The sequence below is a fragment of the Glandiceps talaboti genome, chromosome 15 (genome assembly GCF_964340395.1).
Source record: "Glandiceps talaboti chromosome 15, keGlaTala1.1, whole genome shotgun sequence".
In the NCBI taxonomy this organism is placed as follows: Eukaryota; Metazoa; Hemichordata; class Enteropneusta; family Spengelidae; genus Glandiceps; species Glandiceps talaboti.
This window is the reverse complement of record NC_135563.1, coordinates 5782584-5802832: the sequence shown is the minus strand read 5'-3', so window position 1 is coordinate 5802832 and position 20249 is coordinate 5782584. Positions and strand designations below refer to the sequence as shown.

General features: G+C 35.2%; 1 protein-coding gene across 1 annotated transcript; it reads right to left on the bottom strand.

Moving 5' to 3' along the window:
- Positions 1-546: 546 nt before the first annotated feature.
- On the bottom strand, positions 547-18712 carry LOC144446965 (rhotekin-like). The gene is made up of 11 exons (XM_078136828.1): positions 18599-18712; positions 10468-10708; positions 9922-9975; positions 9317-9437; positions 8504-8666; positions 7939-8053; positions 6758-6864; positions 5887-6003; positions 5005-5170; positions 3446-3553; positions 547-716 (listed from the first exon to the last, which is right to left on the bottom strand). The coding sequence occupies exons 1-11, from the start codon at positions 18620-18622 to the stop codon at positions 547-549; spliced, it is 1386 nt and encodes a 461-aa protein (XP_077992954.1). The 5' UTR covers positions 18623-18712.
- Between the last annotated feature and the right edge of the window lie 1537 nt (positions 18713-20249).

Here is a 20249-nt window from a genome sequence, read left to right as displayed (position 1 = left end):
GAAACATACTTTATGTCCTTCTCACAAGAAATAATATCTTTAGCATAGATATTATTAGATTTCTCTGTACATCTGGTTTTTGAAAAAAGTGCAAAACAGCAAACCTTGATAAGCACTCTGTGAAGCAGTATTTCTGGGGATTTTAAGGGGACCCCTTGCCCTATCCTATCTCACCCTCGTGCACATCTCTTCCATCCAAATCTAACCAAACATCAATTTCTTGGAGAAACCTCCCTCCCCATCACTGTCACTTTCATGGGATTCCTCTTCCCCTCCCCATAAAAATATTAATGTCATAATTATTGAATCCCCTCCTAACTCTAATTGTAGATTTCATGGGAGCAAGTTCTCACCATCTAACCTTGTATATTTCTAGTACTTCCTCTAACTGCTACAAACCCAACAACTGCTGGTTTCATTATAAAATACAAAATATACTTCACTTATTTGCCATCGAAATGAAAACCAGTACTAGTGTATCTCATAACACAGGTTGTGTCTGTGCAGTGTTTGTAGATTCAATAAATTTATCCATGGCGTCATCTTTCAAACTCCAGTTTCCATCACTATCCATGGCTTGGGATAAGGGATTCCTTTGGCTGGCATGGACTTTCTTCTTCGAGATCTTGTATTGGCAGCAGGAGAATCCAGGAAGGGGTCATCCTCATCTGTGCCATTCTTTTCCTGGACATTGTTCTTCTGACGTTCAGGTGTCCCTGTTACATAAAATAGTTTCAAATGACACATTGAAATCACCAGAACAGCCTCAGAACACACTACCAATGAAGTTGTATATATATATATAAAGGTAACTACTTTTTTCTACATTTATAAACTGAAAGTGTGTTGTAAAAGAGTTTTTTAATAATGTGGGTTACAAAGTATCAAAATGGACAGGGCACATGGTGGTGGACACAAACAATGATTGCCTTTCTGACGACCTCGTCTAAGATATGGCATTTGTGCCTCCCTATCAGCTACCACTCACAAAAGTCTGATAGGTCTGAACAGCATGACACATCTTGCAGTCTACAATACACTATAGAGAGATGAAATAATTGATGATATTGTACAATGTGGTCATCAAACAGTTGGTTATTGTTATATCCAAGATATTGGGTTAAATGCACTTCTACAAAGTTTCAGTTTGTGTTGCATCTGTACAAGTTTGATTGCAAAGTACTTTGCATCCTTCCCTCCAGGGTGACTATCAGTACTTATTGAGCCATACATGTATGTGCCCTCAGGGTAGGCATTGGGGCTTTGGAGGAATACCTTTTCAAACCCTGAAGACCAGCTGACACACACCATTACAATGGAAGCTTTTTTATTCAAGGTGACCTATGATAATCACCAACTACAAGTAGGTACAATTAAATTTAAATGTTGACTTCACATAATGCTGTCTTTGTTCCTTTTTGTGAAAACGTAAAAAGATAAACATACAGCACTGGTAAATCATACTGTGGTGCAAAAGTAGTCAGTCATTGCAACCATATGGTACACAGGGTTACTTACAAAAGAACACAAGTGTAAAATGCATACACCACACATAATCACTTAGACACTGTAAGTTCTTCATAACAAACTATCAGGTGAACATCCTATTGAAATATTAAAGTCTAGTAACTATACATACATGTATGTGTAGTCTTTTTCTATGATCTCTCTCTCTCTCTCTCTCTCTCTCTCTCTCTCTCTCTCTCTCTCTCTCTCTCTCTCTCTCTCTCTCTCTCTGAGATTATAGAAAAAGACTGCAGACACGCATAGTTAATAGACTATGTTGAAATGAACAAATTTGATGTTTTCTTCATGTACACTAGTAATAATTGAGTTCTCATACTTCTCTATCTGTATTTTGAATCTGTCATAATAGTCTCAGACCCACAGTGAAAAGGTCTGGATAATAGCACATTTTTGTTTTGTGCCATATTGTCATGAAGAAGTTACAGTGTAGAATCAGGAATACAGTGGTAACAATTCGTTCTACAAATTCAATAAACTGTTTGTAGGAAAGTTGGCAGAGCAGTATCAATGTGAAAGCAGACAAGCTGTCAATAAATTGTACACAACATAGATATGCATGCACACAGTGAAAGCAGTAGATACACTTACTCAAAATCACTATCTGAATCTACAGAATGAAGCATTTGTAATGATTGGAAAATAAGGGAGAAAGAATGAATAAGTACATACAATATCTCTAACTTATTTATCTCTTGAATCGCAACTCTGAAGTAAAAAATATTAGTGATAAAATGGAATGGAAAATGGAAACAGAGATTCTCTGTAATTGTTTTCTGTCTTGTAGTAAGTCCACAAGTTTGAAATTGTCTTTTTTCCAAGGCCATTGTTAAAATTACCTACAAGTTCAACAGATCTAGACGTGCTAAAATGCCATACCACAGTACCCGCCAGTTAAAAATAATACAATTATTTATAGTACTTCTTTTGAATGTTTTGCTATTATATTACTTTCATTGTTTAGATAGTTCAACAATTGAGGTGAACAATTTTCTGTAGTTGTGGATACCCCCTGAGATGACCATAAATGAAACCATCTCAACATACTTGTACATTGGTTACCTTTCAATCAAATACCAACTCTTCTCCTTTTTTTTCAAAGCATAAAAAGGTACGATTATCGTACATGAAATTATGTAAAGATTTAACAACAGTGAATGATTGCAAAAGGATTCATAAGTATATCATGTTTTCTTTCATTTATTCATATATTTGGCCTTGAATTCCAAAAATAAACCAGTGACCCCTTGGCTTTAATAGAGGCATTGTCTGTCTTGGCTATCATAACTTAGATCTAATAGACAATACTTTGAATGGCTTTCACCATTGGCAACAGCTGGAGGAGGTTTGACCCAGACAATACTTTGAATGGCCTTGTCCATAGATAATAGAGGGAACCTTGACCATAGACACAGACAAGTACTTACTTGTCTGTGCCATAGACAACAGAGGGGAAGTTTGATCTATAACACATAAAGTCTGGATGATCATGTGTTATTTGGCATAGAATTAAACCATACCAGCAATAATCTATTGCCAGATTTAGCCATGTAAAGCATGTGTGAGAGCGCCCTCTTGTGGTGATTTCAAACTGTGATTGTGATTGACACTTATGTGTGTGTTTGTGATGTGATATACTTTTTCCTGTAGTCTTGTACAAGCTTGATATATTTTCCAAGTATCTTTTCATGATGTACCTGCATTGTATTTCTATCTTTTTGTACATATTTTAATGGTTATATTGACCTTGTGTTGTGGAAGACCAAAAAAATTGTCAATTTGAAGTAAAATACAGTCACTTTGCTGTAAATCTGAACTGATTGCGATGTTTCACTTCATCTACTACAGACTTTGATCAAGCAATGATGTTTATTAATTATGCAAGTATTAATGTCTATGTTACACTAATAGTATTGTTTACCTTTGAGTGTAGTTTCATCATACAGTGATCCTTTTCTTGTTGGAAGCCGTCTCCGTGGTGTTGGTGATTTAATATCTATTAGCTCTGTACAGGCTTGTTGCCAAGCAGCTAGAAAAGGGAAATCAGACCATTTGTAAAACATATTTGTGTAGACATGTACATGCATTACTAGTATCTGCAGTTATCAAATTTAGCGATTTACAGATAATGTAGATAAATACTACCAAATGAGAGTGACCATGGCATTTCAATTACAATGTATAGGTGTCACAGTGGATAAATACTACCAAATCAGAGTGACTATAGAGTTTCAATTAGGTGGCATGGTGTTACTACCAAACTAGGGAGACTATAGAGTTTCAATTAGGCAACAATGTTACTACAAAATCAGAGTGACTATACAGTTTAAATTAGGTGGAGTGGTGTTTTTTACTACCAAACCAGAGTGACTATACAGTTTCAATTAGGTGGCACAGTGTGTTTTACATCGCACACAACGTTTTTTTGTTACAAATGACATAAAACAAAATACAGACACTGATAACACACAAGTATATACAAAAATGATACATTTTATCTCATTGTGAACATAAATCTACATCACTGTCGGGATGAAACAGATAAGACAAAACTGTTTACTTGTGTTTACAGTGAGATTAAATGTAGCATTCCATGTGTGTACAAGCTATCAGTGCCTGTACATTGGTAATTCGTAACAAAAAATATTGCATGAGATGTAAAGACAATATATCACCTAATATACACTCTACAGTCTTCTTGGTTTGGTAGTAATCCCTATGGTCTTTTTTTCAGAGCAAGTGTGAACAATATCCATGACAAGGAGATTAACAAGTAAACAGTTGAACCCTGTCGGCATATCAAGTGGTTCACTGCAGCTAATAGTAGAGGGAGTCAAAAACAAAATGCACACAAGTGAAAAATATAAACTCTTCTACATAAACTACAGTAATAGCTATCAATATTATGGTTGAGAAAAACACTATTCATGAATATCAATTTGTCACTCTGGGTGAAACAATTTGAGTTCTAACTTTAACATGAACTTATATCTTTAGAATTCTAATTGCGCCATTACATTTGTAATATATTTTGTTACTGAGTGGAGCAATGTTAGTCGAATGCAGAGTGACTGGTTTGTAATCTACAGTTAAGTTTCCAGCCTCATCACTGTGGTCTGTTTCTGAATGAGGCACGATTTGAACCATAATTGTGCTCCCGCAGGATAGAGGTTACACTGTAAATGCTTTAATCCTATACACTCATAGAGGCTGCAATTGATTGTATGATCCCCAGGGAGTTGGGGAAGTGCAGTTATATGAAGGGTTGTTGTGTCGCTATAGATTCATGACAGGGGTAATAATTGTGAAGTGCTTTGAGCACTTACTATATTATTATTATCGGAACTTAAACAGAAAACAAGCGTAGCCAGTCAACTGCTAATTGCTTCTACATTATATAGTTTGTGCTACTGATACATTTTATTACTTGGAGAATTTAAAACGAAGCCAGTCATACATTGTCACGAGTATTTGACTCACCTGTATCTAGGAATTGTTGTTCCAGTGCTTTGATCCACTGGTCTTTTTCTGACTTGCTATCAGCTGATATTGTGTACTGTGTCTTTTTATCTTCTTCTAGACAGGTCAGGACAAATGAGTTGGGTTTTTGCATAGTAGATCCATTCCTGTGTGCTATGTGACTACCCTGTTAATTACCACAAAGAAAGGGATACAACACAGACATTTATTTATACCTGACCTTAGTTTCTTTATGTGAAATGGGAACAAAAGGTGAGGCTGATTTTACCTTAGCTGTATTTCTTTATGTTTATTTATGGGATCTACTAGAAATGTTATTTTCACCAATCCTGCATTTAAATAGAGTTGTAAAATTGACTACTTATAGTTGTTATTCTCCTATATTTTTCTTCATTCAGGCAGAAAATACTCGTGACCTAAGGGTTGTCACTACTTATCTAGTGACTCATAGTTACAAAGCCTCCTTAGGTAACTCATATTTTCTTAAGCTGAACATAGAAAAATATTGGAGAATGACATAATCATACCAATGCCAGTAATATCAAAGAAAAATCTGGGGAAATTAATGGCCATTTTGAATGTTTTGACTCATATTTCGAACACAGCAGAACCAGTGATGTAGACACATGTTGTTGTGACACAGACGCAAGTTGTCATGCCTTAGAATGAGTATATATTCCATATTTTTTGTTGAACCTGGCTCGTGCATGGTATAATCTGGTCTTAAAGGAAGCCTGCTGTATGCTGGGGCAAGGCATTATGGGATGCAAATAACATTAGGAACTTCACACATCAAGAAGCCTTGCCCAAACAAATGATGATATAGAAGCAAAAGTGGAAATATCCGTTCTCCTAATATGATGAAGTGATTTGTTTTCATACCTTTGTAACTGTGATAGTACTGTCAGGTTTTCTGATTCCACTGTCTGATTGGTTTGCCCAACATTGTAACTTGGACTGATTTAGAACACACCATTTCCTAGTCCAGTCTGCTGCCCCCTAGAGTCAGTAAAAATTAGAACACTTACAACAACTCTTCAGCAGTGTCTGTATAACAGGTACTGTAAACCTGGAAATTTTCGCTAAAGACTTATTTTTGCTAATTTCGCTGGAAAAACAACGACGCAAAAATAAGTAGAGACTAAAATGCCTTCTTTCACATGAACACAATGTACCAGTCTGGTAATTACAGGAAATTGATCTTTGAGAACTTGATGAAGACTGTAAAATCTCAAAATTTTGTAGTAGTGAAAATATCTAGGTTTGCAGTATATAAGCTAACTGAACCTTAGATCTAGCAACCATGTTTAATTCATTCATCACGTGGAGAAGTGACGGGTTAGGTACTGTTAGTCCGTTAATCCATATCATGTCTCCTGGCATATACTATAATAAGATTCAACAAGACCATCTGTTGAGTTTATGCATTTATGGGTAGATTTTTGCTGCACACCAAAACCTACTTAGAGTATACTACTTACGGAAGAATATAATATGTACTTCATTACTTGATAACAGCAGAACTCAAACCTGGTATTCAGGTATAAAACAGATTCGATAAACATATAATGTAATTTAGTAATACATATACTAAAATGTAGGGAAACTCCTGTTAATATGTGTTATGCCATCAACTGTACTAACGGTACCAGACGATGGTTTTTAAAAGACTTTAACTGACATGCATTGACATAAATTTGACAATACTAAGTGTTGGTGCATTGTACATCATCATATGGCCTAAAAGACTCACTTGGAAGTTTAGAAAACCACTGACGATATCTTGAACCATACACTCTGGCTGAGCACCAAGTCGACAACAAAAATGTCCAAATAATGGTAAATGTACTGGAGTATTTTCTACAGGATGAACAGAATACAGATGCAATAAATGGACAATGATTAAAAAAAAAATCTGTTTTCTAACTCCCCGTGTGGAGCAGTAGATTGGTATATGAAAGTTGACTGAGAAAAAATAAGACAATGGCACAATGGCAGATCAACTATCGTCAGGCAAACATAATATATAGACATGAATTAAAATCAACATTGCGCTATACCGGTATTCATATAAGCTATCTTGGATATTGATGCTACAGTAATTACACACACAAGAGAGTCGCATCTCTGACAGGAAGTTTCATTTTGATAGCACTTCCATGATCTTTCAGTGCACATTTCTGGGGACTTCCCCTGTTTACACTATTTTGATTACATTATGATTATATAAAAGTAGTAACTTGCGTAATTTACCACATGCAACAGCAAAAGTTTAAGTTTGTTGCCATCTTAGTTTTTCCGATAGCATGTTTTCCATAGTAATAACATGCCTTGACAGAAATCACACAAACTTAATTACAAGTAACTATGTTGGTGGTTCCTTAGTGCCAGGCAAGTTTAAGTTTTACGTACATGTATGTGGTTGCACAATATCAACAAATTTGTCCAAAATGAGAAGTTACAAAACCCTACACAGAATCCTTTGGATGGATTTTCTGATCAAGATTACTTTTATCAACAAACTCTGGTGTACAACTCCCACTTGGATACTTCCCAAACACACCCCTGTCTACAAAGCCCTGAAGCACAGCTTTACATACTTTTCATTTGCTATTCCTATGTCAACTCAATGTTAACACCTTAACATTGGGCTGGTGTCAGCATTGCCATTTCACATTGCAGACACATGCTGGTGAGGTGTTAGTGCCAGTCCAGCCCAGTGTTAACAACATGCTGACTCTGTGTCGACATTGAGCTAACCTAATCTAAAGCTAGTCTATTTGGGTTGTCAAACTGGGCTGTAGTTAGACTGACAGATCAGCCGTTGTGGGTGCGGTCTAATCTCCTTTTTCCCCAAACTGCTGAAAAGCCAGGACTGATGACGTCATTATAATATACTGTCAGAGTCTAGGATGTAGTTGGGTCATTTCCTACCTGTGTTTTCTAAGACCAAGTCATGTGTCTTTATACTACTATCTACATCCTCTATATTCAGCTTGGCAGTGGCTACCAGGGTAAATTTGGGACCAAGACTACCTTCTCCATTTTCCTAAACAAGCAAAAAAATTACAAGAATATACAAATTATACAAAATACAAAAATCTGTACTTACTTTCCATACAGTATACTGGTACCATAATAATTTGGTTTCCATCTATATGTATCAAGGTTTGAAATTAGCAATAGCCATGTGTCAAAAGACCACTACGTTTCTGTTACATCATATCACACACCAAAGTAATCTGTAAGATTTGACGTGTTGTGCTATGGCTATCAGTCAGTAACGAGAGGAGTGATTAGGGCTGAATGACACGACATATCTTACAGTCTAGCACAAAAGTTGACAATCTGTTTTGATAATGTTGCAAACAAACATAAGTTTGAATAAACATGTATTCAAGAAAAAAATTTCAGTGTTCAATATTTCCACAACTTTGCTCATCTTTATATTGTTGAAATAATTAGAATTTCGTATAGTACAAATTCCTAACTTACTTACCATACTAGACTGTACTTTCTTGCCCATACTTCTACCCATAGAACTAGACAAGGTATTGAGCCTCTTCCGTATCCTCTTAGGGGTACTTGCTATAGTTAAGTCATTGTGCATATTGTAACAGTACACCTCAAGTACACACTCAAAATCAGGACTGATATCGTTACTGAAATGAAGAGAAAACATTCAAATTGGCATGTATATAAAGCCCACACATTAGGGTTTTTTTTGTACGTTTTACACTAAAAATTCAACCTACCTCTTACCAATTCAAATTCTACAAGTACAGGAGGCTCTGATACAAGAGATTACACATGTGGTATAGGGAGGGGGGTCAGGTGCTGTTCGTTGAATTCCTGGTCTCTTCATCCATATATACCTTCATAACTATAACACTGATCAGCCAGTGCTTCTATGAGTGCCTGTGTGACATACTTGGGGTATTTTAGTAGTGGGTCAGTGTGTTATTCTCTGTGGTCATACTGTCATGAGTGAAGCAGGCCAGGCAAAAATGCAGCAGAAAACATCGCCTCCACAAGTGCGAGTACCCTGAGTACTCCCACTGGCTTCATGCTGCATGAGGTTCTCTTGTTATTATGTGTACATATGTCTATCCAAAATCACACGTTTCTTTAAGGAATAACAGTAAGTGAATGCAATTTTTTGTACATGGAAATATCACACACTCATATGTACATAGGTATGAAATAATGCAAATTCTACCAATAATGTGCACATGCACCAATGTAAGCTACTACTCTTATAATTTGTGGAAGTATACTGATTTGCATAAACATTTTTTTAAGGGATACTTACAAAACAATGACATCATCTGGACACATATCAGTCAAAGTCCTGTCAACATTCCGTATCATTGCTGTATCGTAGATTTCAGTGCCAATCTTCCAGAGACAGAACACAGAGTATCGTCTATGATCTACAACAGAAAGATGAACTGATTCACTGTCATGATTCCATTTCATGGAAAATAGCTGTGTGGATATTACCGTTTGGATTCAGGGCTAGGAAAATAAATATCTATTGATTGTACCATGCACAGGCCAAGATATTGCCTTTGAACAGAAAATGTGGATTATATACGCTGGTCTTTCTACGTTGTTACGTCAAGACAACCCATGTTATGTCACTGGTTCTGCAGTGCTCGAAATATATTTCACAATTTTTCATAAATTATGCTTGAGGAGGTATAATTATTTTATTCCCAATATTTTACTTCATTCAGCTGGAAAATATCGTGATATAAGGGTTTGTCACTACTTGTCTACGTGACTTGTAGTGACAAGGCCCTTACACACCGTAGGTTACTTATATTTTTCTTCAATGGCTGAACAAAGTAAAATAATGGAGAATGATACATAATTGTCTGATTATAAAGACTTGATATGTATACATGTACATACCTCCTTTGTTTTTGATATGATCCTCCTCTTTCCACATCAAGGGTATTCTTATATCTGTATTGATAAAACACATGTATTAGTAATGAACAGATGAGATTAACAATTCAAGCTTGCACATCCTCTTTATCCTTGTTGCTAATACCAGACTTTGAAACTGTATCCTTCTTGACTATTTCAGTATGTACATCATCCATGTATGGGTAGAATAAGTTATGACATTGGTTGTATATTCGATGGTGCAAGGAACAGTAACAGTATGTTATAAGGTGTGGCCATACATACTACAATTTGAATTACTGTGTTTACAGGCTCTGTTAAGAAATGGCTTGCCAGGTCCACCATACAGCTGTGTATGGAGGTTATCTTAACGGAATGCTGAATTTATACACATCAGCGCCAGAATATTTTATATAACTCCATTGATGTCATAATTATCACAATGCAGAACATACTTTTCGGTATATTAAAAACAGATTCATTAAAATCACAATTTTGTCGCTTTTCAGATTCATCAACTATTTGACTAGAAAATATACTAGTATGTACCTGAGACTGCTAATGTAGCTTTGCATGGTTTGCCATCATCACTGTCTGTATTGGGATGACTTCTTTCAGATGTTCTACGTTTCTGTAATTCTGCCATGAATGCCTTCATCCTGGCATTGGAAGTAAGCAGACCTTTAGACGCCTCAACTGACTGTACCTCATTATTACAAGCTGCAAGGATACGGGTAATTCCATCTCTCATTTTAATTTCAAGGTCAATCTTCTGCTGTATGTCATAGTCCTAAAAATCAAGCACAATTTAAAAAAAACAGTTAGCGCCATTTTGATGTCAAATTCTGGTGTTGTACGAGTCCTAAAATCATGAAAGCACAAACCATTTACTGATATACCAACAATAAGTTTCCGCTCCCATCTTTAAAGGTGAGATGGTGGTTCATTTGAGATCAATGATGACCTATTTCAAAATGAATGATTCTCAGTAAACAGTGATGATAAGCATCTAAAACTATATAATGTGAATTTCATGTTTCACACTGACCAAAATGGTGTGTTTTTGGGGTGAAATAATGTATTTCTATATGGAAGAGTGTAACTTGACGTGTAACTTGACAACAACTGCAGGGTCATTAATATGCTTTTAGGTATTTAGATTCTTCAGATTTCAAATGTATTGAAAGTTGGTACCGTGATTTCTAGATTTTAGATTTAGAATACCTCACTTTCATTGTCATATTGTAAAGGAACAAGCGATAAGAATATTTCCGTGAAAAATAGATTACAGGTAATACAATTTTTTTTTTAAAAGGGGACATCAAAAATAGAAAATTTTAATACATTAAAAGCAACAATGGCATATTCCACAGTAAGACTTGTAAATGTCATTCTTGTAATTTCTCCCGGGAATAATCACATTTTCCCTATTTGTCTGAGATTTATTCCTGGATTTCATCAATGTTTTTACCATAAATTACCAATTACAAGTGTATCCTTGGTCTGTAGTTGCTATTATTAGATTTAGTACATGTGTCACCATTTGGGTCTAAAATGAATTTTACCTTGTTCATGTACATACAAAACTCATGTTCATCACGCCAACATAGAAATTCTGTATATTCAATAAATAAAACATATTAAATACAGCCTTACATCAAATCCCAAAACATAAATATTCATTGTTTTTAAAAAACACACACACATATTTAACAATTCATACACAGGAACAGAGATAATTTGCATATAGGATGTAATTTATACCTAGAAGCTGTATCTCACAAATTCTAACATTTGACATATCCCAAGTGATAAGATAGGTTACAGGTCAATATTACGCATCTCAAGTCTTTCAATCCCATGACTCGCACCGATACGCTTTGGTTATCTTTTTTCACAGTATTGAATAAAAGCATTATCAATAATTTCTAGAGAATTTTGTAATTTTGTTTCAATTGCATGGGTGGGGTTTTCTGAATAATTGTCGCTCACACATCTGCTGTGAAGGATATTTCTTCCCTAACCATCAAATATTGAGCACCGAAGTACATTCAATCTATATACGGATATAATAATTCATATCATGTGTGCAAGCCAAATTGTACATATTGAAACAGAAAATATGTCATGTATATCATGGTTGTTCTAAGTCACAACACAAGTCATCACTATTTTACCTTACGGTTTTCTTATTCATGTGAGGATATGATTATTACATGTATATTCTTCAATATTTGTCCTCATTCAGCAGAAAACACTCATAACCTACGGGTCTTATCACTACTCCTGTTTGACTCATACCAGTGACAGGGAACCCTTACCGTATATATCTTTCATATTTTAATTTTACCTCGACTGGAAGATAAAATGTCACAGAACAGAAATCTAAGTACACTGTCACATTATATATCATAATGATACATACATGTATGTCTTTATGTTGAAAGCAGATGCTTCCACAACTACTTCATGACAAGTGTAAAATGTAGCTTGGCTTTCATTCTGTATTAGGCCAAAAAAAATAAATTGTTTCTGGTCAGGACATTTTGTCTAAAGTGGTGCGACAATGCGTTTTTTTTTATTCTCAACAAACCTGTCACTCAATCTACATGTACTACATGTATTTATGGCAGTACCTGTTTTTTTTAATTAGTAATAGTGCACATACAATAGCAAGTGTGTATATGGAGCAGATGTCATTTGGTTGTTCACGATTGGCTCTGCAATTGTCTTCACTGAAGTACATGTAGGGAGGATTATTTTTGTGTTTCCCCCTGCTTGATCTACAGACTGCAGCAGCATGGGCTGGACAAATAAAAAAAAAAAGGACCAACACGAGGGTATTTAAGTGATGCTCACGCTACCCAGAAATGGAGGGGGGGGGGGGGTTGCCTTACACAAGAAACATATTTATATGTATCTCTATTTCTGAACCTTATTTCAATAATTGTCTGGAAAATTTAGTTTCAAAGTCAAACACAGAAAGACTCCGAACTCATTTTCCTGCAACACACAGACAACATGATTTATTGTGACAATCGATTCAGTCATGGCAATGATTGAGAAGTTCGTCGTAGAAAACAAACATAAAATTCATCTAATCTCCAAGACTCTTTGTTTTGTTCATGATGATTGATGCATCATATGTTGGGCAAGTTAATTTGCAGAAAAATGTGATACCAGCATGTAATATTTATTTTATTTCCTTTTCCCTCAAGAATCAAATGAAATTGCTAACGTGTAACTAACTGTTCGTTAGTTAGTTAGTTAGTTACAAACACAGACCTACATTGTATATTGTAACAGATGACTTTCAATGTGTCTTTGACAAATTCGCCTTTCCAAAATTTGCCATGGTGGCGCTCTACTTCCTGTCTGTGTGTACCTTGGGGTATACATGTACATGGTATATACATGTAGGTCACTTGGTTAACCATAGAGCACTGCTGCTTTCCTCGATGTCTGAACAATACGAAAAATCATCCATAATTTGCACTTCTACAGACTACCAAGGGACAAAGCTCTTAAGAAACGGTACTATGAGGTGGTGATACCACCAATTTGAGTGAGAGCACTTTATACTCAATTCCTTGTTTGCAGTCTAGAACAGCTAGTACACCACAATACAGCTAGTACACCACAAAATATGTATGTGTGAATTCGCTAAGGTTTTTCAATTATTCCCAAGATATGTCAGGTGACAATCATATTTTACATATAAATAGCTGCAAGATAAATGGATTAGGGAGCTGAAAGTAATATCAAATTACTTTAGTTTCAAACACATACCCAGCAGATGACTTCCATTGATTGTGTCAAGCAAATTGAAATGTAATAATATCAAATTCCTTTTGATATTATAAGCAGGTACAATGTAAGCTGTTTATAAGTAATACCATAATCAACTTGGTTAATGAAAAACAGAAAAACATGGATAATTATTTCTTTGGTAATAAATCGATTTTTTTTTTCAATCCTTTCTAAGGTTTAGTAGCCATAATATACTTTTCTCATGCAAAAGAATAGAATTTTGCAATTTTATGGTCATACTTTGTATTAGTGAGAAAAAGTCACAAGTAAAATCAACCTCTTCCATTTAACATTTTAATTCCTTTTAATATCCTAAAGTGATGATTCTCAAACGCCAATTCCTATCCTGTCTACGGGCTGGATCTGTGTTCAGTACACCCATACATGTATCATTCATGAACGAACACAGGCATCTGAGTCACAGATCCAACCACATGTACATGTACTCTAGTAGACTCAGTTGAAGCTACATCTTGCTCTTTAAAGTAGACAAGGTCTGAAAACCATCCTGTGATATTTTAGTTACATATGACGAATTCTCGGTACGTACAATAGCATTTTACCTCATGCTAGAGGGTCAAAATAGAACAAGAAGGTTGACTTATTCTCACGTGCACCCGCCATTTGTACATGTATACTAATGCATGTGAAGCGTATGGAGCGGAAGTTATGGTGTCGACCAAGAAATCGAATGTTCGTTATTTTTATGATGCACTTAGGCAGTAATATTTTATTTCAGGTACTGAGAATTACTTACATACACTAAAACAGGTTTGATAATTAGTCACCATTAGATCTATACATACATGTACATGTATACCAGCTTAGGCAAACTGTACATGATTAATTCTGTGATGTCATTTTGGGTACACACTAAAAATATTATCGACATTAGAATTATATAGAAAATCTACATGTATGCATAAAGTTGTAGAAATTTCTCAAAATTGATGTAATTAAAATACTGTAGATCTAGTAGATGGGTTTACATTTTATGGGTATTTAACATTTCCGTCAAAAACTCTCTCAAGTTGGTCCATGTCCCTTCAAATTAGACAGGTGTGTTTGACGCAGAGAAAAGCAAACAAACACAACACAATGCTGAAGAACATCAGGATATCTTAATCAAATGCTGGCTTTCCTTAATTTCAACCTGAATAATTTGACACTTTGAGGACATGAAATATATATTAATCTAGCACAATGCCTGAAGATGCTATAAATAAATAATTGATGACCCACTGGGCTGGAAAAAGATCCTAATGAGAAAGGTGAGAAGGTTTTATTTGATGATTATACGCCTTAATGACATGTAATGTGAAAGTAATTGAAGAAGGTACTTTTACCTAGTTTAAGTGGTGCATTCATCATTTAGTTGCTTTGTAGTACCGTATATGCATGTATCAAATTTTGAGTTAAGAGGTGGATGATGTAATTAACATAAACTTGCATTCTTGAGGGCGATGTTTTCGCTAAGTACTGGCCAATGGCCATATACAATGTAGCCTGCTACTTGGCACTCTACTATTTCAATATTTACTCAACGTTTACAACCTTTGTGTGCCAGAAAGATCATTTTTTCCAAAGGAAAGTAATGACATTCAAGAGTGGGCTCATCACCTTACATATACATGTACCATCAGACTATCACAACTATTCCAATGTAGTAGAGTCTATTCCATGCTAACAAACTTGAGCAGTGGATGATTATTGTTGCGTCACTGCCCCTACCCCTTTCTGCCCTTCTGATTTGCCACCCCCACCCCTTCCAAAACTCAGTAAGAACTTCAGAGGGTATTACACGCCTAAACACGATAAAATGTCAGACTTCTCAATAGCACATCTCAGCTCTATACTGTAAATGATATCAACAGTGATTCATGACACTACAGCAGTCACAGTGATAATAGCATGCAAATTAGTTGATTCAGGGAAACCCTGCCATGTTGAGGAATAGACAGCATGCAAACTAGTTGATTCAGGGAAACCCTGCCATGTTGAGGAATAGACAGCATGTAAATTAGTTGATTTAGGGAAACCCTACCATGTTGAGGAATAGACAGCATGCAAACTAGTTGATTCAGGGAAACCCTGCCTTGTTGATGAATAGACAGCATGCAAATTAGTTGATTCAGGGAAACCCTGCCTTGTCGATGAATAGAGATATGGCAATGAAAGATGACAGTTTACACTTACAATGAAATAGAAAGTGGGCAGAATATCAGAACCCCATGATGCGTGACTGCAACGTATGACATGTCACATACAGTTGTATTCTCAGTATTGGCAACGAGTGTTGGATATGTTCTCTGCAGCCAATACTTTCATAAGCACAGCAATTACGAATTTTACTACAATAAAAGCTGTTATTCTATCAGATAAAGTCAATTTAAAAGTAATGTGTACTTGCCTAACATTGTGTTTGACCCTTAAAACCAATGTTGAAAATAGTGCCAATGGCATATTGCAATACAATAAGTTTGCAGTCTTTGACCAAAATCAACATACATGTATACCATAATTGCACACGATAACATTTTTCAGATCACCTTGTGTTGATTACCTTACCATTAATTAAGTGTAGGAACATAACTTACAAACAATCAAACCTACATTTGCCATTTGAGTGTTTTTCCGCAAGTTGAACATTTTGACTAAAAATAACATGTTTAGACTTAATTTGCATAATTGATGGGGAGTGTCATCATGTCATGAATCATTGAATGATTTTTCACCTTAGGTGATGTAGGTGAGAAATCATTTAATGATGATATTTAGTCGAAAATATTGATTTCTAAAGATACTTTGCATACATGTACATCTTACAAAACGTCCAACCAAATCTGCCCAGCAGATTTGGAAGATTCTTATTTACTCATCCCTACAAACATCTTCACAAACTTTTCAGACAAATAGGCAAAGTAGCTTTGGAAATCAAGATTTTTGACTAAATATCACATTTTAACCTGAATGTGTATATATCAACACTAGTGTCATCATGTTATCAAATAATTTATCTACACAAACATAAAAACATCTTCATCACACTTCAAATCAAACTACTCGTAGTTTCTGAGTTTAAAGAGTTTTTACCAAAATTCACTTTTTTTTACCTACATGTACATGTAATTCACACACCTGCAGTGTGATCCTTTTTGTATCAACAATTTGCAAACAAATCTTTCTATCGACAAATACCCTGGCAATCAGTCTGGCACTTTTTGACTACAAGTCATTTACATATTTATACAATTTCCATCCATCAATCTATCCATCCCTCCATCCCTCAGTCCATTCCTCCATCCATCAATCTATCCATTCCTCCATCCATCAATCTATCCATCCATCCATCCATCAATCTATCCATTCATCCATCCATCCATATCCATCAGTCCATCCCTCAATCCATTAATCTATCCATCCATCCATCAATCTATCCATTCATCCATCCATCCATCCATCAATTCATCCATATCCATCAATCTATCCATCCATCCCTCAATCCATTCATCCATCCATCCACCAATCCATCCATCCATCCATCCATCCATTCCTCCATCCATCAATCTATCCATTCATTCATCCATCCATCCATCCATCCATCCATCAATCTATCCATCCATCCATCCATTCATTCATCAATCCATCCATTCATCCCTCAATCCATTCATCCATCCATCTGTCCATTCATCTATCTGTCCATCAATCCATCAATCAATCCATCAATTCATCCATGAAGCTTTCTTCTCTGTACATGATTCACAATGCCCATACATGTACTTGTAGCACCACTGAAACTTGGTTCGCTTGTGCTAAAAAAAAGTATGTGCAATTGGAAAAGGGGGCAGCCATGATATCACACTAGCATATATACATGCTATGAACTGTGATACAGTGGTGTATGTGCAGGTAGTACCACCAGTCTATTGAGAAGAATTCAATTTTAGAGATACAGACTTAAAACATCTGGACCGACATACATATTATTATACAAACTATGAGACAGGACATTACACATCAGTTTCTCTTTATAATCCAATCTTCAATATCCTAGAATTAGCCAGCATAAAATCACATGGGAACTTGAAAGTCATTCATGGTGATTACACAGAATTGTCTCATGATAGCCTCAAGACTACTGTACAGTAATTATTATATCAACAGAGTCAAGATGAGGTCATAGATGATGACACCCAGAAACGTTTTTACAATGAGGATGAAAATTTGACTCTAAAAAACAAATTTAGATTTACATGTATTCTAGTCTTTCTGGGATATAACAATACATTTCTATTGTGACCTCAAAATGACCTGTACCTATTTACATGTGTACATCCTAAATATAGAGGAACTGTTTGTAATATCATAATAATAAATATTGATGTTTTTTAATGCTAATTAATTAGCATACGGTAATTATGAAGTGATTTTTTTTAAACGAGCCATGTTTTGAAAAAAGAAATTACCTCACCTGTTCACGGTTCATTGAATTTAGTAGTAGTCCTACGTGACACTACATCTGTATTATCACTACACTTGCTAGACATGCTCCTTCCTACAAAGGTCATTGTGACTGTCGTACACACATCTTTCTGTCAGTCACTCACAGGTTTCAATCACGTCAATTTTCACACAAAATATCAAAATGACGGCCATTTTCTTTCCCCAATTTGCTGAACAACGACATCAAACCACAAAACGCCTCATCTGTACTCAAAAATAAGGCGGGGAGAAAATTTTTTTTGATACTTGGGATGAAAAATGGAGGTGGTAGAAACCGACAGGAAAATGTTCAACATTTCTGTATCACTGTCAGCTGTTTATATTATAATAGAGATGTAGAAAATCTACATGTAATTACAACCCTTACCTTCTTAGGTGAGGATCTAGCCATTCTGATCCATTTTATCGGTTGTATCTATCAGCGTCTGTTTACACACTCCCACTAGATGGATTACAGAGCCTTGCATGAACTACTCCACTACACTGCTGAGAATCAAAATGGCACGCCTGCTTTGCATACACAATGATCCCCTACTCATTATCAGTGAGTGACTGTACTATACGCTGTGTGCACACATGTATTAGTAAGTCCAATCTAATTTCAGTCTGTGCACATAATGGATATCATTGTCTGATTTATGGTTAAGGTTCTACATGATCTGCATGATAAATACATCAACATCTGACAACAAAGAAACTCATTATGATTCATGTCCTTCTCCAACACAATAAATTACTTCTAAATTATGTCTAATCTACTTCTGTGGATCCCAATTTTTTCTCTCTAAATGACACAACCTCTTCTGATGCAATAATCAATAAGGATTACCGTTAACCAAAATTTGGAATTTCAAATTTTCAGCTTTTTTTTCTTTTTTTTTGCAATACAGATTTTCCGAGTAATCTGTGTGGATCCCAATTTTTTCTCTAAAATCACAAGACCTGTGACTTGTGACCATCATTTGATAACTGTACTGGAATTTCAGCTTTTTATCTTTTTCAAAGACACATTTTCAAAGTATATTCTGTTTGAGTAAATTCATGTCTTTAACTGATTTTAAGTAAAGAATTTTCCTAAATCAGAATGCAACAAAACACTCCACATTCAAAGATTACTGTACCAAAATTTGGAATTGCAATTTTTTTTCTTTTAAATACAAATTTTCAGTGTACTCTACGGAATACGTTTGTTGTAATCTCAGTTCTTATTCAGTTCCTTGACCTCAACATTTTTTCCTTGATAAGAATGCAATGAAATACTCAACATTAAAGATAAAAATTATTATCATATCAAAAGTCAAAATTTTTCATTTCTAGGTAGGCCTAACAAAAAAAAATTGTATGGTTCCGATTACGCTCAATTTTAGAATAGGTGGGGTAGGTAGATTTTTTTTTTTTTTTTTTTTACATATATATTTTTTTTTTCACATGTTAGTGTCTAGTTCAGGTAGTTATGTTTTCCATTGTTTTCCAAATGGTCTCTGTGTTATTGGTTAGTTTCCATCAGATGTACAGCCATTACAGCTTGGAAGAACAGTTTTATATTGTCTTTTTAAGTTGATGTCAGTTTTTAAAGTGTGGGCATGTGTGTGTGTTTGCAGTAAAATAATGTAATACTAAAACTACTCAAATTGAAGCCAGTCCACAAAATGATATAAGACACTACATTTTGTACATAAACTATCTAGTCACATTACATCTAACATTCTAAGTGACTTTACCATCTGTCATTTTTCAAATATTTTTCATGAAAAGGGGCACAAGTTCATACATAAAACAACCAATTTGTGGATTTCTAGAAGCTATGAATAAATTGTACACTTTTATCAATATTGAAGACTTCCAGTGCATTCTGATTCCAATAATTTACAGATACATTTCTGTATTTAGGTAAAGCTCCAATTTAAAGAAACCTCAAATCAATAAATGCCCATGAATTTTGTATTATGCAGCAATTTTGAACAAATCTTGTTTCTGTCTCTGAGGCTATTGGCTTGTTCATTGCTCTGTGGTTCCAT